The sequence below is a fragment of the Equus asinus genome, chromosome 10, assembly GCF_041296235.1.
Source record: "Equus asinus isolate D_3611 breed Donkey chromosome 10, EquAss-T2T_v2, whole genome shotgun sequence".
Classification (NCBI taxonomy): domain Eukaryota; kingdom Metazoa; phylum Chordata; class Mammalia; order Perissodactyla; family Equidae; genus Equus; species Equus asinus.
Window position 1 is genome coordinate 16085541 of NC_091799.1, and position 23546 is coordinate 16109086.

General features: G+C 52.0%; 1 protein-coding gene across 2 annotated transcripts in view; it reads right to left on the reverse strand.

The window, feature by feature from the left end:
* Positions 1-11999: 11999 nt before the first annotated feature.
* Positions 12000-23546, reverse strand: part of NCS1 (neuronal calcium sensor 1) — a 50071-nt gene continuing 38524 nt past the window's right edge. For both annotated transcript variants that reach the window (XM_044778547.2, XM_044778548.2), the window contains exons 7-8: positions 21681-21798; positions 12000-15622 (exon numbers count right to left, since the gene is read on the reverse strand). In XM_044778547.2, coding sequence (XP_044634482.1) covers positions 21700-21798 — 99 coding nt within the window. In that variant the 3' untranslated portion in view covers positions 12000-15622; positions 21681-21699. The remainder of the gene's footprint in view (positions 15623-21680; positions 21799-23546) is intronic.

The following is a 23546-nucleotide window of genomic DNA, read 5'->3' on the forward strand; positions in this document are numbered from 1 at the left end:
GTGTTAAAATTCACAGAACTTCACGCCAAAAAATAAAGCCAGTTTTACTGTATTTTAATTCCAAATATAAAATTAAGAATACAGAGGCCTAGAAAGATTAGTGTAGAATAGTAAGAGCTATCAATACATAGTTCTGAAAAGAACCTACTATATATGAGTTCTTAAATAAAAACATTCTTCTCATCATAAAAACAAGACATGATCATTACAGGAAATTAGAAAAACCAATGACATGATGAAAATTTAAAATATTCCTTAAACCAGTTTCCCAGTTGAAAAACCTCAAAACGAGTTTATTCGGCAACAGTCAAAAGAGTTGCAACTCAGGATGGGCATGCTATGGCCAATGGCAGGCAAATACAACAGACAAAGCAGGGGAGCTGTTTTTACAGAGGAAAATGGGAGTAGGGAGGGGCTGTCCTAAAGGGAACTCCATTGGGGCAAAGTAACAGTTCAGGACAGCTTCTCATTGGCTGAGCTGTGGCGTCTCTCATGGGCTGAGCTGCAGCATTTCTCATTGGCTGGGCTGTGGCGTTTCTCATGGGCCAGGCTGCGGCATTTCTCATTGGCTGAGCTGTGGCGTCTCTCATGGGCTGAGCTGCAGCATTTCTCATTGGCTGGGCTGTGGCGTTTCTCATGGGCCGGGCTGCGGCATTTCTCATTGGCTGAGCTGTGGCATTTCTCATTGGCTGGGCTGCGGCATTTCTCATTGGCTGGGCTGTGGTGTTTCTCATTGGCTGGGCTGTTGCCAGGTGGAGAGAGAAGTCTTCCTTCAGTAGTAAAGTAGTTTTACTTCCCGTCCAAGATGCAAGTCTCTCTCTTTCATTTGGTGTAATTGATGACGTGTGATGGGGTATGAGAGCTCCCCCTACAGGCCTTCCCGTCTCCAGTTTAGTTAAGGTTTCTTTTATTAATTCCACACCAGGGATAACCACTGTCATAATCCTGGTGACTACAGCTTCAGACCAGTCTCTGCCTTCTCTTAGTCTGTTTGGGCTGCTATAACAAAAACACCATAAATTGGATGGCTTATAAACAACAAAAATTTGTTTCTCACAGTTCTGGAGGCTGGGAAGCCCAGGATCACGTTGCTGGTAGATTCGGTGTCCGGAAAGGACTTGCTTTCTGGTTCCCACATGGGGTCTTCTTGCTGCGTCCTCACAAAGAGGCGAAGGAGCTCTCTGGTCCTCTTCTATGAGGACACTAATCCCATTCATGAGGACTCCACCCTCATGACCTCATCTAACCTAACCACCTCCCAGAGCCCCACCTCCCAATACCATCACCTTGGCGGTTAGGACTCCAACATGCGAACTGGGGGGGGACACAGACATTCAGTCCACAGCACCTTATTTTTAACAAGAATGACCTCATCCTGTGCCTATAGTTTTGGAATCTGCTTTTTCACTTACAATGTCATTAAGGAGTCCTCTACAACTTGGTCGTTAGTGGCTGCTTTGTAATCCATCGTACCAATGGGTCTACCATAATCTATTTGGCCAATGCTCTCTAATCAGACATTTATGTTGTGTCCCATCTTTAATATTACATACGTGAAAGCAAAATTTTCAAAATGATAAAAAACATAATTCTCATACAAATAAATGGTGCTGCATGGCTGAGTGCATCAGTGAGGGAATTGGCAGAATGACAAAGTCGGTTCAAGGAGAATATGAAAAAGACGGGGCTTGTCTACAGTTGGGGAAAGAAGGAATGCTGACATCGATTGCTGAAGTAGACACAACGCTGGGATTGCTTTGGGGTTATTTTCTACCTGGCAGAAAAGAAAATCTTCACACCTTAGCAGTTGTCTACAAATTAGCCTCTAACTTCACAGAACTATAAAATATCTGATCCTTAATTGATGGCGATTAGAGTCAAAAGAAGATACAACTGCTGAGAGAATGAGCTGAACCCCAGGTGGATTTGTTAGAAAATGCCCTGGCATGACATTTAAAGGATGCCCAGGCCTCTTTTTGCTTTATTTCCACTTAAAAAAAAAATGGAGCCAGGACGACTTTTTTTTTTCTGTTTTTGGTGAGGAAGATTGGCCCTGAGCTAACATCTGTTGCCAATCTTCCTCTTCTTCTTCTCCCCAAAGCCCCAGTACATAGTTGTATATCCTAGTTGTAGGTCACTCTAGTTCTTCTAGGTAGGATGCCGCCACAGCATGGCTTGATGAGCAGTGTGTAGGTCTGCACCCAGGATCCGAACCAGTGAATCATGGGCCAGTGAAGCAGAGCCTGAGAACTTAACCGCTATACCACCGGGCTGGCCCATGATTTCCACTTTTTGAGTTGTTTTCCTAAACAGAAACAAGGCCATGATAATTACTGCTATTACTTTTACTCACACTTGGTGAACACCTTGTAGTTGAATTTCTGGACACATCCCTAATTATTTTCGAGGGAAAATTTTCTCTAAGCAGATTTCTGAGCTGAAGGGTGCACACATTTATGGCTTTTGATGTACATTGTAAATTGCCCTCAAAGAGTCTGTACCACGAGCCACCTGAGGGCCTGGTGGTTAAAGTCCGGCGCGCTCCACTTCGGTGGCCCAGGTTCAGTTCCCGGGCACAGAACCACACCACGCCTCTGTCAGTAGCCACGCTGTGGTGGCGGCGGCTCACAGAGAAGAACCGGAAGACCTTACAACTATACACAACGATGTACTGGGGACTTTGGTGGGGGGGGGGGGGTAAAAAAAAGTCTGTCCCAACATATCCTTCCACCTGCAGCGGGTGGACATCTTTATTCCCCTACATTCTTCCCAATATTGAATGTTATTTTTAAAATCTGTGCCAATATGGTGGATGAAAATGTGTTATATTTATTTTTCATACGTATTTCTTGTTTTGTTAATGAAGTTAAACATGTTCCATGTGCTTACTGGCCATGAAAACAGGGCTTTTTAAAAAACACAATTAAAAAATCTATTAAGAGTCCAAGCGTAATGTTAATATCCATTTACCCAGCCTCTCTGAGCCTCCATTTCCTCATCTGTAAAATGGAGATATAATACCCACCTCCAAGGTTGTTGCAATCCGTCCCCTGGGATCACCTCCCAAACAAACCCTTGCCCTCGAATCCCTGACCCAGGACCATTTCTAGAGGACCTGAAATTAAGACAGGGGACTGAAGCACACATGGGCGGTGACCACCCAGCACAGTCCAGAGAGAGCAAACTTCTGCCCTTAGACCTGGAGGGTTCCTGGGTCCCACAGGCAACATCCTTAGGACGGACTTCAGCCCCTGGCCCTGAGTTTGTCACGTCAAGGGCCCTTCTGAGCACAGTGGGGCTTCCGGTGAAGGTCTGCCCGAGGGGGAGGAATGGCAGTGAGGATCATGTCATTTGCTGAGTGTTTTCTGTGTGTGAAGTTCCTGGTCATCATCCCGTGTGAGTCTCATGCTGATCCAGAGGCGGATCCTGCTGTGACCCCCACTCTGCAGACGAGTAGACAGAGAGTGTGCTGTCCGTGCCGATACGAAGCTTCTGTGCGCGATGGTTTACCCCCACCATGAGTGCACGGTGCGGTGTTTCAACAGAAACCACAGTCTTGTCTGCACCTGCCCGGCCCTCTGGGCGTGGATGGGAGCCACTCGGAGAGTCTGTCTTTAGTCAAGCCTGCTGTAGAGAGGTGCTCGATTCCCTCCCACGGGCCCATATGGGCGTGGTCACCCCCAACTTAAAGATTAGGGAGCACATAAAAAGGAGTCCTGACACAGGCCACAACACGATGAACCTCCAAAACATCATGCGAAGCAAAAGAAGCCAGACACAAAGGGACAAATATTGTAGGATTCCATTTATGTGCAATATCCAGAATAGGCTAATCCACAGAGACAGACAGCAGACTGGCGGTGGCCCAGGGAGGATGGGAGTGACTGCTTAATGGGAACAGAGCTTCTTTTCAGGGTGATGAAAACGTCTGGGAACCAGACAGAGGCGGTGATTGTGCAACATGGTGAAGATGCTAAACGCCACTGAACGGTACACGTTAAAATGGTTAATGGTCAATTTTGTTACCTGAATTTTACCTCAATAAAAAAATGAATCATGAGAGCAACAACTTTGTTGCCTATTGTTTGATCAACTTACCAGAGTTTACATTCTCAGAAAATGACAACTCGCTGTGTCGTCAGTAACCTAAACCACGGGAGAGCAGTGCAAGCTTCATGGGAATAAGATCTTTTTTCCTGTGTTTTTGGTACAGGTCTCTTAAATATTTGAAGCCTATCCCATTGATACAATTGAGTTTGGTCTTTCATTTTTGGCACTAAGGTGTTAAATGTATTCTTTTTTCAATTGTGAGACACACCAACACACACACACAAAGATTAGGGAACAGAAGCAGCTCAGAGTTGCCAGCAGCTGCTTCCGCCGGATTTGAAGCTGGGCTGGTTGACCTGAGGCCAGGGCGTGGGTATGGTGACGTATGATGGATGGCGGGGACGGGGACTCCTGAAGTGGCTGCGTGTCCTCCCGGCGGGTGCTCCCTGGAGAAGCTCCTTCCACTTGCAAGGAAATAAAGACAGATTTCCAATCCTTTCATTTCCCTTTATGGGAAACATCATTTTATCACCCTTCTTGGTCCCTTGGGTCTTTCTAAGCTCTTGCTCTTCCTCCGGCACCGAGCAAACCTCAGCCCACTGTGTGCTGGGTATTGATCCGTGGAATTTCCAAGTACCGATCCTGTAACAGAGACTGCCCACAGCAGCGCTGGAGTGGGTACAAACTCAACACAGGCCCTGGGGGCCCAGCTGCCCCGCTCATCTTACCCTGTGAGTCCTCGTGGTTCCAGAAAGGGGTGGGAGGGAGGCAGCAAGGACAGGTCAAGTCTAAACCCCTCCTTAGATGCACTTAAACTTTGCCTTGAGGGCAAAGACCATGAGCACCTGGCCACGCCCAGCAGGAGGCAGGCGCTTCCCCCGTCATTTGCACAAAGTGTCCTTTGTGCACCTCGAGGATTTTAGGGGTCTGGGGTGCTCCAGAGATGGCTCCACGGCGGGTGTGGAGGGGCCTGGAGGCAGGGAGGAAGCCCTATGACCACAGAGGCGCCCCCTCGGCCGCTGAGGGGTCCTGACTCGAGGAGTTCTCCTCTCCAGAAACTTGGACTTGCACCAGCGTCTCCCGTGCAGTCTCGCCAGCGGCTGAAGCCGTGAAAAATACCAGCTGAAAGCCACATCGCCGAAGCCAAACTGGACCAAAGGAAGAGGCAGCCACTGTGGGGTGGGGAGGATGGATAGCAACAGCAATGCTAACTGCTTCCATTGACGGAAGGCCTTCAGACACACCATTTCATCGATTCTCACCGACAGCTCCATGAGGAATGGGCTCCTATTATCCCCACTTTACAGATGAGGAAACCGAGGCTCGAAAAGGGTCATGCTCAGTATCACCCCAGATCCCACCGCTGGCAGAGGTGCAGCCAGGATTGGAACCCAGGGGACAAAGCTAACTATGCTGTGCTGGTGAGACGGGAACTTTGGGGGAGAAGGGACTTCCGCCCCCCTCCCCCGCATTAGTTAATTTGCAACCAGATGGTATGGCAAGTGGACTGGCTTGGAGATGTCTAGAAACCGGCCAAAAACGCAGGAGGGAGCCGGCTTTCCCAGGCCCCACCCTGCCCCGGAATTCCAGGCCTCCCCAGGCCATGCGGTAGCTGATCAGATCCCTCCTGGAGGGAGAAACCGCTTCTGCCCTGTCCCAAGACTGGCCAGGAGGGTGAGGACTGGGGTCACGGGAGCGGCTGGCTCACTGCCTCCTTTATTTCCCGGATAGTCCAGGGTAGAGAGAGGCCAGAAGCCAGCCAAGGACACCCAGCTGGGGGCCAGTGGTTCCAGGGAGCCAAGGGTCTGACTTATCTTTGCACCAAGAAGGTGACATTTCCTGGAGGAAAGTTCTAGACCATGGGAAGTACCAGTTCTAGGTGACCTGAGAGAGAGGACACTAAGTGATGGATCACAACGGTGGTTATGGCTTTGTGTCCAGCAGGCCTGGCCTCAAATCCCCACTCTCCCATTTATTAGCTGTGTGACTCCAGGCAAGTCACTGAACCTCTCTGGGACTCGGTTTCCTCCTCTGAAGATGGGGATAAGGACCGTAGCTACCTCACTGGGAGCGAGAGGACAGCACACAGGTGCAGAGGTGGCAGAACCATGGGCGAGGAGGGGCTGAGAGCCAGCCTGAGACTAGCAATCATCACAACAGCAGCGGCTGTCCGTGGGCGCTTCCTGAGAGCCGAGCACCGGGCAAGTGCTCCCTGTTCTGTCACGTGACGCTAAGGACCACGCTCTGCAAGGCGAGTCCATGATCAACTCCATTCTACAGCTCCAGGCCTGCCCAGGCCATTCCTGCACCCTGGGGTCTCCTCTCTTGGCAACCCCCTCCCCGATCACCTCTGCCTCCCGCCCCCATCCCCTTGGCTCCGCCCACCTGCCTCTGAGCTGCTGCTCCCTCCAGACTCAGGGCCGGCCACAGCCTGGCCCCAGCTGGGTAGGCCTCTTCCCCCCACAGACCTCACCTTCCGGGGCACCGGGCATCTGGGAGACCAGTGGCCACTGCCCAGATCTGGACTTAACAGAAGCTGCCTCCCCCGACCCCCTGCCTCTGGCCGAAGACAGTTTGATGGGAGCCTGGAAGCCCCTTAGAGACTGGGAGACTGGACAGGCTCTTCTCTGCGCTTCAGCAGCCTCATCTGTAAAATGTGGGGTGTAATCCTGGGACCGGCCTCAAGGGGGCGCGGCCATAAGGATTAAACGAGATGATGCGCGCGAACCTGGCACACAGTCAGCATTCAGCGCAAGCCGTTATCATCACCGGGCTCAACATTGTTAGGATCCCTTTGCTCATGGTTAAAATGGGCAAGATGCAGAGAAGAGCTGTCAGGTCAGCACGTAAAGAGGGCCTCAGGGCAACAAACTCAGACTGTCCAGGCCTGTGCTGGGGTCGACCCCTGGAAGGTGGCCTGTGTCTCTTCCTTCTGTGTGGATTCATATCCCAGAAAAATGTGATGTTTCACTGGCGTGGAGGCACCTGCCATGAGCTCCATTTGCATTCCTCTCTTCCCCGTTTGGCTATCTCCTATAATCCTACCTCTGCACCTTTGCACCTGCTGTTCCCTGCCTGGATGCCCTTCCCTCTCCTCCTTACCCATCTAGATCCTGTCATTCTTTAAGGGCAGCCCGGGTCCCTCCTCATCCAGCAGGCCCCCTGGGGACTGCAAGTGGTGAGAACAGCTCAACCCTGCTGCATACTTGGTCACTCGGTCGCCAGTGCCCACCTGTGGCTGGTGGTCCTGACCTGCTAGGGGTGTGTCCTCTTTCTTGAGCCACCAGCACACTCACCAAAGGCTCTAGCCCAAGCCTGACACTGTGACCGCCCAGCGTACGTGCCAGACTCCCGTTCATCTCTGTGGAAGCTGGTGAAGGACTCCAGGGACGTTTAGGCTGCTGCCTAGAAATCACTTAGAAAACACCCAGCATTGGGTCAGTTGATTTGACGCATGAGCGTCGGTATAGAATCTGAACCTCAGAGTGGGCTGCAGACTTTCCCTGACGATGATGATGATTCCCTTCTAGTGACAGGGAGCTCACTCCCTTCTCCTCCCAGGCCAGCCCATTCCACCTTCACCCCCAGGTCCCAGCTCTGGCCTCTGATGTTGCACAAATCTGCTCCTTCTAAAAGCGAGAAGGCCTTTTGACATGTAACATATTAATTGGGTCTTCAGAATCCTCCAAAATTAAAGTGAGCCCTCTACAATATCACGAAGACTTCCCCTCGCCACTGGGGCAATGAACGGTCCAGTGATTAAAACAAGACCCACCTCAGCCAGATGACATCTCCCTGCCCTTCATCCTGCTCTCTGAACAACGCTGTTTTACGCTTCATCACATTTGTTACTTCTAAGATCTGCTTATGCGATGGCTTTATTTCAGGTCTCTGGGGGAAGGGCACAGTTTCTGAGCTGGGAGTTTGAAGAGACCGTGAGGAGTTCTGGGCCTCCCGTCTCGAGGCCCCTGGCAAGGTCCTTCCTGAGCCCAACGTGCGGCCAGCCCACCCAGTCCCCTCACTGTGGCTTCCCAGGGAAAACTCAGCTGGCCGAATCTTCCGGGGCCTCCTGCTTATGGGGCCTCCTCTCTGCCCCCCGCCCCCACTATGTCCCTAGTCCTTCAGCAAAAGAAAGCCCTCCCCAGGAGGCCTTCCCACTGGGACGCTTGGTCCCGAGCCGGTGGAGGGGGACACGTGGGCAAGGAAGAGGGGATAGGAAGGCGTGGGCGAGAAGCGGCCACGCGGGGAGCGCATCGCACTGTACAGGTTTTTACTGAATCACTTGGGAAACAGTGAGAGTTTCGATACAAACACTTGTAGGTGGCATCCGATCACTGAAAACGACCAGCGGATCACTCAGTACCTCAGGTAGAATATAAATTTGGCTGTTGACACAGAGACCCAGGACGGCTTAATCAAGATGGAGGTGTGCTTCTCCCCCTCCTAAGAGTCCAGAGTAGATGGTCCACGGCTGCTGCGGCGGCTCCACGCGGCAGGGCACGCGGGTTCCAGGAAAGCTCGTTTGGCGTCCTACGTCCTGCCCGAGGGTGGAGAGAGCGGGAAGCTGCTCTCATCGCTCTCATCCCATTGGTCAGAACTGAGTCACGTGGCAACGTGCGGCCGCAGGGGAGGCTGGGAAATGTAGTCCTTTATTCCGCGCTGACCCGTGCGCCGCTAAAGAGGGGTCAGGAGATACGGGAACAAGTGGAACGCTCTCCCGGAGCTATGTGAGCTCACTTCTCCTGAACTCAGGCGGCCTTCAAAGCCCCTTTCCCCGCCACTACCCTGACCCGGCTTCTCCAGACCAGGGAACCTGGAGGATATAAAGTTTCTGTCCCTGGATGTGAGCTGGACACTGTCACGGTGGGACGTGCCCGAGGGACAGGCTGCAGTGGCCCACCCCAGGAAAGTTTCAGGGAAGAGGCGACCACAGTAGGGCAGGGGTCCGCGTGGCATTCCCCACGTCCAGCCCCACCGCCCACTCTTCTCTTTCTCTTCTCTCTATGCCTCGTGATGCCCTGAGGCAGCTCGGGGGAGTAAAATTTAGGGAGATACTTTCTAACATGCAGATGTGAGTTTGGGGTTTGGGAGGGCAGGGGAAGGCTCTTAGTGGCGAGAATGGGTCATCCTGGGGGGTTCACCCATGCTATCGTCCCCAAGGAACGGCAGCCAGTCTGAGCCATTCTGGCAAAGCATGTGGCCCAGATGGTGAGGAAGAGGCCAGATCTGTGCCTCCACTGGGCCTCACCCCACAGGAGGCTGCCCAGGGTAGACCTCAGCCTGACCCAGAGCAAGGGACTATGACCCATCCTGTGCCCACAGCAGCAGGGGCTCTGACCCTTGTCCCTGTAGAGCCTCCCAGGGCTGCCTGGAAAAGACTGGAGTCACCTCCAGAAACAGCTAACACCCACTGCGAGCTCACCATATGCTGGAAACATTGCCCCCGCCACCCTCGCACGGGGCCCTGGAGCCAGACCCAGGTCTTCCCAGAGAGGATCTGTGCCCTCCTTTCCCTTCACCGCTTTGGTGGAATCGAGTGTGAACGTGCATGTAAATTACCTGAGCCTCCACCTCAGGGACGGTCCTTTAGTATTGAAATACCCCAGTCAGGAACCCGCTCTCAAGAAGGCATCACATTAGCAATTTAAATATGCGTGTTATTAAAAATCTACACCACAGAGTTTGTTCATTAACAGAAGGATGTTAGAAGTCACTTTTCATTTGAAGTGTGAGGTGATCCAGATAAATGGTTGGGTAGAAAGATTGCCCGGAGCTCAGGTCTTTGCACCAACAAGGGAGAGAGCTCATCGGCCTGCGGCCTTCAGTGCTGTGGGACATTGTTCTTGGGTCCTGGGTCCCCTCACTCCTTGGACGGAAGGCCGGTACGGTGTATGACAGCTTTTGTACCTGCATGCTAGTAAATATTTGGACATTTGGCAGGATAAGACTTGCTTTTGTTGTTAACATTCCATCGGGTGGCAAGGTTCTTGGGGAGGGGGGTAGAGCCATCACCTGCCTCTAATTGGGCGTCCACATCTTTACTAGAAAATCCTGTCAGTTAGAACACATGTCCCATGTCAAGTGGTGGAACCTGGCTGGGAACCAAGTCTGATTCTGGAACCTGTGCTGCCCCTAACCACTGTCCCACACTGCCTTCCCACGTTGCCTTTGATTCGCTCCTGTGTGGCTGGAGGAGTTCTGGCATGTTCGCTCCAGACCCTGCCAGAGCGAGTAACAATGCTGGGTGCCCGGCGTGGCCATGGAGGGCGCCATCTTTGCATCCCTTTCTTCAGTGGCTGCTTAAGCCCCCCGTGGATGCTGTCCGGCTGCCAGCTTTGTCTCGCAGGTGGTGTTGGTCTGACAGTTCCTTTCACAAAACCAACTGTGAAACACAACCTATTTTTGCGGGTGGTGGCTCATTCTAATGTTGGCTGCTTGACCTCATCAACTTACACAGTCACGTGTCTTTCAAGAGCCTTTGGCCAAGAGCAATAATATATTTCCAAGGGCAGCTGTGCTCTTGATGTGATATCACCGTCACCAGGAGCTCCCACGGGAGCTACTCACAGACCGCCTCCCCTCCTGACGCACCCCTCCACGGAGTGAGCGACCGCTCTCTGGGTCATCAATGCCCGCCGCATCACGGGGGCAAGAGTCACATCCTGGCGAGTGATTAGCCTGAACCCCAGGCCAATGGAGGCAGGAGCACTCCTTAGGAGCCATCTGGAGGTCCTGCAGGGCAAACAGCTCCCCAGGGTTCTCAATGGGTGGTCCCCAGCCCAGCAGCATCAGCCTGGCCTGGGAACTTGTCAATAATGCAAATTCTTATGCTCCACCCAAACCCAGCTAATCAGAAACTCTGGAGTGAGGCCAGCAACTGGATGTCCACACGCCTCCAGGTGACTCGGACATACACTGATCTGAGAACCACTGGGCTAGGCCGATTGTTTTCAGACATTTTTAAACCTTTAGAGAAACCCTTTCGAGACCCCTGTAGATGAAATGGGCAGCAATGGAGATGCCGGGAGTGATACACAGGGTAGGGGGCTCACTCTACGGAACTCTTGGTCTCCCAGAAACACTCCTGGAAATGTTCCGGTTTAATCCTTATGTCTGCGGCTCTCACTCTGCACATTCTTTCTCTTGGGGAAACCGGGCAGACGACACCCAAAGCAAGAGAAAGGGTGTCACGGGAGGAAGAAGAAACCTAAAACGAAACAAAAAAAGAACAGAAACAGACAAAGCAACAGGTCCACACAAGGGAGACAAAAACAAGTCAGGAAGCGTGTTTAATTGGCGTGACATGGACGACATACAAGAGGAGCACGAGAGGAGGCGTGGGCATGCCACGGGGCCTGTCCACCCCGGGGCCCTGCCCCCACCTGCACCACCGGGGCCAGGGCCTGCCCCTCCCCCAGAGACACACACCAGCAGATTCAGACAGGACAGCACCCCCAAAAAGAGGCTCTGAGGGGGCTGGGAAGGCAAACAGAAAGAAAACGACCATGGCCAAGAAGCATCGCCTTTTTTTTTTTTTGTAAGAGTTGCCCAAATTTCTTTCCAAAGTTGCAGGCTGCGGGTGGAGGCGCCAGAGATTGCAGCCCCTGCACTGGCCTTTCACCTCTGCCAGGGGCTTTGATGACAACGTTTCTGTCCGCTCCCCTAACGCCCTGTGAGGTGGGCTGAGCGGGGGCTCTCGCTCCCATCTGAGGGAGGGAGAAACTGAGTCCCAATGAGCAGAAGTGACTTGCCCAGAGTCCTGGAGAAAGCTGGTCAGAGGCAGACTGGGAGCGCGTGGCCCTCCCCGGGACCACAGGCCCCTGCAAAGACATGGGAAAAAGGAAACGTACAGCCTTGGGGGAGCGAGGTGAGGGTTCTGCATTTGTCCCAGTCCTGGGGAGCACACAGAGCCTGAGCCTAGATGCCAAGACAGAAGATGGGACCAGCTGTTTATTCAGCAAAAGCCTTTTATTCATTCAAAAATCAACCATTGGGTTTATTCCGCAGATATTAAAAAAAGGGGGTCAAGGCTTCCCATCACAGTGCCCTTCTGCTAATTAACTTGCTACCCCTGGGGAAGACCTTGAAGAGGGGCGTCTGGGAGACACGCTGTCAATAACGTGGGGCTGGAGGCCCTGGCCTGGGGAGTCAGAGCCCCTCCTCGCCTCCCCACCTGCAGCCTCCCTCTGGAATCATCTGTTTGGCAGGTGGGGGCCCCAAAGGCCTTTGCAGCTCATCGCCGCCAGGGGGCGCTGCCACGTTCCCTCGGAAGCTGAAGCTGAGCTGGCAACCGGGGAGCTTTCCAAGCTCGGCGGGCAGTGGGGTTTTCTCCAGGGGGAGGCTGCCTCTCCCCGGGGGCACCCCGACACCCCAACCTCTCCCCTACACACACACAGAGAACAGACAATGTCCCCAAAAGCCCAGGTGCACCTGTCGTCTAGGAGGTGGGTGGCAAGCTGAAAAGCATTTCAGGGGAACAGGGGGACACGTACTCTGACCGTCGCCTGGTTAAACACTGCAAACTCGGGACATTCTCCTAAGTACCATCGACACAGAGCGGGGAGCAGGCGCCGTGAGCAAGAAGCCAGGGCCGCTGAGGACTGGCTGCCCGAGGCTGGACCCTGCTCCTGGGCCCAGGGAGCCAGGATGGCAGAGGGGCAGAGCCCAGCTTCCGCCTGGTCTGGGATCCCCAGACAGCAGCATCTGATGGGGCTGGGGAGAGAGGCCCATGGGCTGCTCCGGGTTCCGAGGGTGCGGCAGCTAGGGGCCCAGTGAGAGGAGGGGACAGCACTGTCCCTGTCTGGCAAGCTTGGGCGCTAATGGCCAGTGTCCAGCACCCTTCCAGGAAGAAGGGTGGCCCTTCTGGCAGCTCTGGGCTGTCTGGGGGCATGGACACAAGGTGTGCCTGAGGCGTGGGTCCACGGGATCCTGGCTAAGGCCAAAAGCCACAACCATGGCTCCAAACCAAAAGCCAAAGGGCACAGAGGTGGGAGGAAGGCCTCCCACAGACACTCAGAGATCTCCACCCTGGAGGGGTCTGCCTGCTCAGCCCCGGGGGACTCAGTCACAGGCCCTTTCCCGTGATGCTTCCAGGACGGGCTGCACAACAGCTCCTCCCCACGGGACCAGAGAGACAAACTGAGGCTCAGGCTGAGCCCGGAGAAGCAGCCTGACCCAGGACAGGCCTCACTCTCCTCCCCTCCAACCCCATGTCCAAGTTCATCTCGTGCCCTAGGAACCTAGGGCAGAGCCGGCTGAGGAGCTGCAGGATTTGGCGGTGAGTCCTGGGCCTCGTGGGCCAGTGGCCTGAGCAGGAGGGTGGCCTCAAGGATCCCAGCCTTCAAAGGTGCCTGTGAAAATGGAACCACTGCTCCCCGTCCCCACAGGACCTGGGGGGCTCACAGTGGAGCCAGAGCGCAGCCAAAGGGCCTGCTAAAGGCAGGGAGAGAGGGCTGGGCCGGCTGAGGTCCAGCCAACAGGAATGGCCATGCAAGCCACTCTCTGGCAGAGGGTCTGCTGGCGGAGGGGAATGGGCAGGAGCCGCTCAGGCCTCCTGGGAAAGTGCCGAGTGGAGACGGAGGACGATTCTCAGCGGGAACCAAGGGCCGGCTCCTCCGCTCCTGGGCAGGCTGAGCAGGGGGATCACAGGCTGCTGGCTGTGCAAGGAAGCAGCAGGAATTCTGGACTCAGGCCTGGCCCTAAACAGTCTGGGGGGCTGCTTCTCACCCCAGAAGCCTTCCCCGGGTGAGGACTAGTTCTGGGCCAAAAGATGACTCCTAAGTCCAGGAGGGACCAGGAAGCCCTGCAGGGAGGGCCAAGGTGTGTCGTCTGACCCACAGACCAGGCCCAATGGCTGCTGTGTCCAAGAGGACTTGTGCCAAGAGACAAAACAGTGACTCAGACGGTCCCCGCATCTGTTGAGGTCCAGCAAACGCAGCCACAGACCGCAGAACCGCAAACTGCAGGAGACCAGGCTCAGAATATACGGTGTCGGCACGGAAGCGCCTTCACGTCCACCAGCCCAGGCGTCTAGCTCTGCAGCTGGGGGAGCTGGGCCCCGAGAGGGCGGAGGGTTGCCCACAATCACAGAGCAAGGCCAGCCTCGGGGGCCTGGCCCCTGGTCCAAGGTTGTCTGACTTTCTTGGTGGTGGGTCTGGGGCTGCCCCGTCTCAGTGGCAGGCAGAGCTAGAAGCTCCCTGTGAACACACGTGGGCCACAGCCCCAAGAGACGGCCACTACCTGGACGGCACTGGCTGCAGCCCTTCGCTCCTCCCCTTCGCTCCTCCCCTCTCTCCCAGCAGGAGCTGAGAGAGGGAAGGGAAGAAGGATGCTGTGTGGTCTACTGGAAAAGGCAGACAGGCAGGCAGGAAAGCAGAGTGGGAGAAAACCGAGAGATTTTCAAAAGCCACCAAGGATGGAGAAAGGGCCTTCACTTCTGCTCACTTGCTTGCAAAGACCCCCTCTTCCCTCCTTCCTTATGTACCCATCCTCCCTTCCAGGACGAGCCTCTCCATTCTCAGGCTACTGCAAACACCAAAGCAAGAGTGGAGAAACCGAAAGATGCCCCTGTGGTCCTCGGAAAAGATGTGATGGACCCAGGGGAGGGCACAGGACAGGGAGGAAGGTGCACAGGGAGCAGAGAAAAGTTCAAGGAGGAGGCATTCGGGCAGGAGGGAACAGTGCATTAGCCATTTAAGAAACCCACCTTCCCCCTCTCCAAACATGGAGCACAGTATCCAAAAAGAAAAAAAAAACAAACAAAGGTTTTTTGGCTTCTCGGCCGCTGCAGAGGCCACCATCCTCCCAGGCGCTGGGCAGGTGGGCGAGGGCGTGCACATGTAAACGGGGGGCCCCGCATCCCTGGGGGCTTCGGACACACGAGGCAGCAGCAACAGTTAACACCAATAAATAAAAGATATCAATTCTATATGTATCAAAAAAAACCTCACTTTCCCCACAAAAAGCACAATACTGTTATCACAAAAAATCATCATCATCATCATTACTCATCCTGGCCACGCAGGCGGTGCTGCTGCTGGAGGACGGGGGACCAAGGACACGAACCAGGCAGCCCCCCAGCATCCCGAGCCCACCCATGGCCAGGCCGGGACCTCCGCGGCCTCTCCGGCTGCCTGAGGACGGAGCGGATTCCCTGAGTCCCCGAGGCCTCCTCCACATCTGTCAGTCCGTATCTTCTAGGACAGAAGGTAGTTTTTTTTTTCTTTTTCAATGTCTGTTTGAAATAAAAAATGAACGCACACACACAGGAGAGCGGGAGGAACCGGGGGCTGCGGTGAGGCAGCCGCGTCCTGGCTGTTGCAGGGGGCTGCAGCCTTCTCCGTTCCGTGCTGCTGTTTTCCGGACAAGCAGAGGTGGTTGGCAATTGGAGCCACTGGCTTCAGGCGGTGGTGGGGCCGGGGTGGTGCAGGGCTGGAGGGGAGAGCCGGGCCTCACGGTTCCAGGGCAGCCCGGCTGGGCGTGGCTGCAGAGAAGGGCTGGGTGGACACGGGAGGGTGGTGTCGGGGCTGAGGTGGCCTCATGGCACGGGAGGAGGTGAGTGGTTCCCAGGCATCTGGAAGACACAAGGAGGTGAGGCGGGTTTGGCGCTGGCTGCCGAGGACACATGCACACAGAGCTGGCGGGGGAGGGGGTCCAACCAGAGGACAAAGCAGCGTTGTATGTCAGAAATCCTAAAATGTGCACAGCCTCTGACCCTCCCATTTGGTGCTGAGTATTTACCCTTAAGAAACAAATATGATGTTTCCTACAGTATCATTAGTAACAGCAAAATTAAGAGGGAGGGAGCAAGCCCAGCGTCCACTCTCAGGGACTGGTCGGATAAATGAGGACACAGCCATAGGATAAAATGGTTTGCACCCATTAAGAACAATGCAGGAAACGGCCAATAAGCACACTAGAAGATGCTTAACAGAATTAGTCATCAGAGAAACGCAAATCAAAACCACAACGAGATACCACTTCACACCCACTAGCATGGCTATCATCAAAAAAATGGAACATAACAAGTGTTGGCGAGCGTGTGCAGAAATTGGAGCCCTCGTTCGTCGCTGGCGGGAATGTCAAATGGTGCAGCTGCTGTGCAAACAGTTTGGTGGTTCCTCAAAAAGTTAAACACAGAATTAACAAGGTACGTACTCCCAGGTACGTACCCAGAGGAATCGAAAACAGGTGCCCAACAAAATCCAGGAACACCATGTTCACAGCATCATTATTTACAATAACCAAAAGGTGGAAACTACCCAAGTGTCTGTTGATGGATGAATGGATAGACAAGATGTGGTACATCCATACAATGGAGTACTATGCAGCCGTAAAAAAGTATGAAGTACTGACACCTGCTACAACACGGATGAACCTTGAAAACATCATGCTGAGTGAAATAAGCCAGACACAAAAGTTCACATATTTATGATTCCATTTATGTGAAACATCCAGAATAGACAAACTCATAGACAGAAAGAAGATTGTGGTTGCCTGGGGCTTGGCGTCGCGGTGCGGGGGTGGTGGTGTGTGGATAAACTGCTTAATGGGCATGGAGTTTGGTTTTAGACTGATGCAAATGTTTTAAAACTAGATAGATGTGGTGGTTGCACAACATTATGAAAGTACCAAATGCCACTGAATTGCTCACTTTCAAGTGGTTAATTTTATGTTATGTGAATTTCACCTCAATAAATTTTTTTTTTAAAGCAGCAGCATGGGGGACAGTCATGTCTCTTACCGTCTGCACCATCTACAGATCCCTTCTGTAACCTGCTCCATGCCTGTGTTTAAATCACATGTCCCTGCTCCCCTCACTGGACAGGTGTAGGTGTCTGATCCAAGGGGACCATTTCCCTGATTTGTGTGAGGTGATTTGAAAACATTATCTGGGCCAATCAGAAGCAATGTGGAGGTGGCCCTGGAGGAATAGGAAGGCCCCGCAGGACCAGAGCTGGGGTGGCCGTTGCAGTGCAGGCATGAAGGGAGAGAGAGGACTGGAGCAGTCGCCCAGAGGCAGGCCAGAGCGCCCCAGGGGAGAGGCCTGTGTCCTCCCGGCCTCCCAGTGCCCATGCCAACACCGCAAGGCTGGGCTGGGTTTCAATCACATCCATCACCTTCTGTGGTGATCTGCAAACTCTCATGATTTGCAGTATTGTATCTGCTGGTTAAAACCGCAAACACAATGAAACTCATCAAATGCATTTGAATCCATCAACGCATAATTATATGAATACATTAAAAACTTCATTGGTGACCTCTAAAGGGTGTTAGGAATCCCATTCATTTTGAAAACTGATAAATAAAGAGAAAGAATTAAGTACCCATCGTGCTTTTCCTATTAAACACTGAGCCTCGGGGTACCAAGCAGCTGACGAGGGGAAGTTTGCCTTTGTAGAAGTCGCCCTGCCGACGACGAAGAAGGAAAGGCAGCTCGAGAACACACCATTTTGCACCACCGAGTGAATGAATGAATGAATGAATGGATTGAAGAGGTGACCATCAACGGCTGCTGACATCACCAGACGTCATGTGCCACCTGGTGGACACACAAACCCCACCACGACGCGTCCTTGCAAAAGTGGATCATACAGAACGCCAAACACGCCTGTAGACGCAACGGCCCCTTCTAGGAAGAGCAGGGAACAGAGCAGGGAACAGAGCACGTCACAGCACCACAGGGTGCAAGCAGTAAACCCCGGGCTGCGCGGAACCACAGAATGTCTTGCTCGACAAATAGCAAGAAAAAAAAAGGGAAGGGGGAAAACTTACAGATTAAAGGAAACTTAAGAGATTTATCCAAAAAAAAAAAAAAAGAGAGAGAGAGAGAGACCTATCAACCAATTCCAATATATGGCCTTTGTTCAGATGCTGGTTCCAATAAACAAAAAATTGTGAGAAAAAGGAAACCGGAAGACCACCTGCAGACTGGAGGCTATTGAGGAATTATTGTTGATTTTTTGGCATTATGGATTATTTAAAGAATTGTTCTCTTTTAGAAATACATTTTGAAATGTTTATGTGTGAGATGATATGGTGTCTTGAACTTGCTTCAAAATAACCCAGGTTGGGGTGGTGGGGAGACCGTCTAGATGGTTCAAGACCGGCTGTGAACTGGTGGTTGTGAAGCTGGGTGATGGGTGCGTGGACTTACACTATTCTCTCTACTGTTGCCTGTGAATAGTAAACTTTTTTTTTTTAATCTGCCCCCAAATTTCCAACAATCTAAGTGTCCCTCACCGTGAGACTGGTTAAATTATGACCCAGCTGTAGAATGGAATACTACGCAGCTGTTAAAAATGATGGTCCGAGACAACACTGAGCGACACAGGAAACACGCGTGACCTCAGCTCCTGAATAAGGCAGCGATTCTGTGACAGCAATTCCCCTAAGACTCACGACACTGCAGGAATCTGAGAAGGCAAATAAATCACAGAAATGACAGCACACAAGTTGCATGTAATTAATATCGAGTAGGCTCTAGAAGAAGCCTGAGAAAACGAGGAGGGCAGTTTTCAGGAAGAGCTATAGAAAGGTGGATCTCGTCACTCTGAAAAGCTTGTCGCAGAAATGAAGTTACATCTTCTCGGCTGACATATCGCTGGTGAGGGTAAGATACATGTCTACACAATTGTGTTAAGGAAAGCCTGTGTGGACAATGCAGGACATGAACTTTAAGCCAAGTTAGGTAAAACACGTTAAAAATCTTTTCTTAGTGTTGAGTCTCCAAAAGAAAAAAATGTTTCCTATAAGTTGTTCATTAAAAAAAAAAAACAGGTCCAGCCCCGGCAGCCTAGTGGTTAAGTTCGGCATGCTCTGCTTTGGCGGCCCAGGTTTGGTTCCCGGGTGTGGACTTACAGTACTCGTCTGTCAGTGGCCGTGCTGTGAAGGCAGCTCAAATACAAAAAGGGGAAGAGCCGCAACGGATGTTAGCTCAGGCTAATCTTCTTCAGCAAAAAAAACACAAAAAACAAAGACAACAGCCAGCAGCATATGGTTATGAACGCATTGTTGCCGAGGAAATATATAAACATATGTATTCAGAGAAAACTGTGAGACAAAAACAAATAGAGTGATTCAAAAATAATCGCACACTGTAAAGAAATTAATTCCATTGTATGACTTTTTCTTGGGGAGATACATCAGGTCATGTGACAGTTGCCACGGAGGCCACTGGTGGTAATTCACAAAAGCAGACTCTGAAGAATTCGACAGTGGATCAGTACGCGCCATGGGACCCCGAGCTGTAGCCCGAGTGTTCTAAGATTATAGAAATAAGCGTGCTGGTTCCTTTATAAATTGGTTTGATTATACGTTTCTATGTGACCTAGTTACTGAGTATTAACTCTTTGTAAGTGTTCAATTCTTTTCGAATCACTCTGGGTACAAAATGTTCACAGTGGTTATATCTGGGTTATATATGAAGGTTTTTTAAAAATAAGCTTTTCATTGAGGTTTTCTTTGAAAACATATTCTAATGTCTTTTCAAGGAAAAAGGATTTCTTGTGTAAAACAATAATAATAAAACAAGCTTCAGAACAGCGTGGGCCTCCTAAACAAAATATCACCAAATCAACTCTGATGATCCATAAAAAAAGAGTAACACATGATGGCTAAGTGGAATTTATTCTAAGAAGGCAAGGGTGGCGTAGTGTTCAAAAACCCATCAGCGTAACTCATCATATTAACAACAACAAAGGGAGAAAAGTCATGTGAGTGTCTTCATAGATGCAGAAAAACAACTTAATAAAATGAACGCCATTCACGGCTGTTTGTAAACAAGTAACTCCTAGCAGAGTAGAAAAAAAGGAAACTCCTAAATCTGATAAAATCTATCCATAAAACATTTACAACAAACATCCTCACTAATGGTGAATTATTGAAAGCTTTCTCCCAAGACGGAGAGAGAGACAAGAATGCTCGCCTTCACTACTCCTATGTGACATTGGCCTGGAGGGCCCGGCCAGGGCCAGGAAGCAGGAGAAAGACACAAATGGCAGAAGGATAGAAAAGGAAGGAATAAAATGTAGACAACGGAAAAGAATCTCAGGCAGACTCTTAGATTTAATAAAGGAATCTAGCAGGATCATGGAAATGTGATCAATAAACACAAACCAATTGAATTTCAACAAGCCAGAAATAAATGGAAACTACAATTTAAAAATTACTATTTATAATACCATCAAAAACATCAAATTTCTAGGAATAAATCTATCGAAAGATGTGAAAGCCCTTTCAGCTGGAAACAATAAAACATTACAGAGAAAAAATTTAAAAGACCTAAATAAATAGAGATACACCATTTTTAGAGATTGGAACACTCAACATTTATATAAAGATACCAATTCTCCCCCAAATTGAACCGTAAATTCAACTCGATCTCAATCAAAACCCCAGTGTGTGTAGACATTTATAAGTTGATTCTAAAATTTATAGGGAAATGCCAATAGTCTAAAGCAGCCAAGGCATTCTTGAAAAACAAGACACAGGATGCCACTTCCAAGATGAGGTCATAAAAAGACTGCGGTTTTCATCTCAAGTTTCGCTCCCTCCCTCCTGGAAAGCTCACTCTGCAGGAAGCCAAGTTGGTAAGCAGCCCTGTGTACGTGGGTCCATGTGGCGAGGGATGGAGGCCACCAAACCAAATGAGTGAGCTTGGAAGCGGACCAGCCCCGGGCAAGCCTTCAGATGAGACTGCAGCCCTGGCCAACAGCTGCTGACTATCCCAGTTTACCTGAGACTGAGGGGTTTCCCAGGACATGGGACTTCCAGTACTAAATCTGGGACCATCCTAGGCAGACTGGGCTGGCTGGTCACCCTACCGATAACCTGACGGCATCCTCAACAGAGATCTTGAGCCAAAGGCACCCGGCTAAGCTGTGCCCAAGTTCCTGACGTTTGATCTTCTCAGCTGCTGTCTCGTAGTAACTAGGATGCGGCAACAGATAACTACACAGTACTTCACGAAAGGAGATGCTAAAACGGATGGTACACATGTGAGGAGATGCCAACTTCAGTGCTCCGCAGAGAAATGTAAATTAAAATTACAACAAGCGATCACTACCCTCCCACCCAAACAGCTAAAATTAAAAACAGAGAACGTCCAATGTCGGCAAGAATGTGGAGCAACCAGAACTCTCCTCACTCCTGGTGGGCGTATGAAATGGGACACCCACGTGGGCAGACTGTCCGGTGGTAGCTACTAAAGCTGAGCACACCCAGATCCCACGTCGCGGCAAGTCTACTCTTAGATAAATACGGACAGAAGGCATCATCTGCCACGCACAGGAGTGTTCATGGCTGGACAGGCCGTGGGGGTCATTCACTCTTCCTCCCAGCCAACATGGAGGACGGAACAGAGACGAGGGTCAGAACTAAGTGTCCTCAGTGTTTCAATCCAGTGTTCAAGCAAACTCTCAGGCTGGGTCTGGGTATATAAAAATGACGAAAACAGAGGGCTCTGGCTGATCTGAAGGCCCTGCCTCCTGGGCCTCCCCCTACCAGGTATGCCCTCACTGGGCAACCCCAAGCACCCCCAGGAAACCCAGGTGCTCACCTGCCAACCCTACTGTCCTGTGGCTGGGTTTTCCCCCTCCCCCACGCCAGGCCCCAAGTCCGCCTCCACTCACCCCAGCTCTGGGCCCTGGACTATACCAGCCCGTCGTAGAGGGACAGTGCCTGCACGATGGAGGGGTCTGCCTTGGAGCCCTCCTGGAACTCCTGCAGCGTCAGCTTCCCGTCGGCGTTCTGGAACAGAGAGAGGCGGCCGAAGGTGGAGGGACAACCAGCCTCCTAGGACAGAGGCCTCTGACCCAGCCCCTGGACACCCCTCCCCTGGAAGCGGGGCGGGTCCACAGACAGCTCAGGAGGAGGGGAAGTCCGGCACGAGACAGAGCCGGGCACTTCCTGGCTGGGTGACCTGGGGCACGTGGCCCACATCTCTGGGCCTGTTTCCTCACCCGGGGACAGGAGATAATTGCTTGGCTCCCTGAGGGCACTGGGGTGAGTGCTCTGTGAGCTCAAGCTGCCGAAAGTGCTAGGCAACCTGGAAGCGCCCCTAAGCTAGTTACCATGATCACCGCTATTAATTGCCACAAATGGTGGCTAATCCCATGGGCTGCGAGCCTAACGCATTTCCCTGGGGTCACTCTCAGAAGGGCTTTTAAACCATTCCCGGAGCAGTCTACACCGGACCCCCGGAGGACCCCGGGTGGAGCTAAAGGGACTTCAGTGGGTCTCTTGGGGGAGGGGATGGTTTGGCCAGAATCCCTTCCCTGAAGCGTCTCTCAAGGAAACCTGTGAGAGCAAAAGAAAAAGGCCCTGGAGCCCACCACCCCACCTCCCGCACCCAGAGAGGGAAAGCACGACGAGGGTGCCACAAGCACAGAGGCCGGCCTCAAGGACCACCCGCGGGGCACCCAGCACAGGCGCTTCATCTCCTGGGACGCTCAAGGCCGCCCGGAGAAGAGGCACTGCTCAGGAGGGGGAAACTGAGGCTTGTCACCTTCGCAGGGGCCCACAGTCGGTACCTGGGGGAGCCAGAACTTACAGCCAATCTGACTCCAGGGTGTTTGTTCCCCAAAACTAGGGAGGTGTGAATTGGCCTTGATGAAGGAGTGCCTGGCCTTGGCATTAAACAGCAACGGACCACCCGGGAGTAAGCTAGTCGCCCCGCTCAGCACGGCTCTCGACCGTCACGTGTGCGACAGGTGCTAAGCACCCTTTCCCCATTAGGGAGGACCGGCCTCCGGCTCCACACTTCCCGGGCACACACCGGGGTCCGGCCCGAGGTCACGAGTTTATATTCCTTTATCGAAGGCAAGTAAAACTGGGTTTCCTTACCATCCTGCTATCAAACTCCCATTTAAAACAGAGTTATTTCAGGTTTAAAAAAAAAAGTTTGACTGGAAGGGATTCTTATCCTGGGGTCTATGGAGAGAATTCAGCAGGTCTGCAAATGTAGACGGGGAAAACGAGGTCTTTCTTTCCGATAACTCCCAACTGGAATTTAACTTTTCCTTCCTTGGTGAATCTAGGTGACGACTCCCGACAGAACCCGCAGTAAGTGTGACTCTGTCAGGCGCGGGGACCGCGGGCGTGCTCGTAACGTCGCGGCTGCTGCAGCCGGACCCACCCGGCGTCCGATGCTTTATGTCACGCGCTCATGCAGCTGCTCACGTAAGCCTGCATCACAAATTCTTTTCAAAAAAGATTTTGAAAGCTGTATTCCAAAATAATCAGCTTCCTTTTTGATCCTGTGGATGTTATTGGAGGCACTTAAAGCTGCTATTCTGAGAAGTCCACAGACGACTTCTCCAGAACGCCAAAGGGCTCCGTGGCAGAAAGTTAAAAAGGCTAAGAATCTCAGCTGATAAAAGAAAAAGCGTTGGGCAAACTTACTTAAAACTCCAGATGCTTGCTGGGGGTGGCTGCGGACCAGCGGTCATCACACCAGGCAGTGCCGCCTGCCTTGATCCAGGCCCACAGGTGGTCAG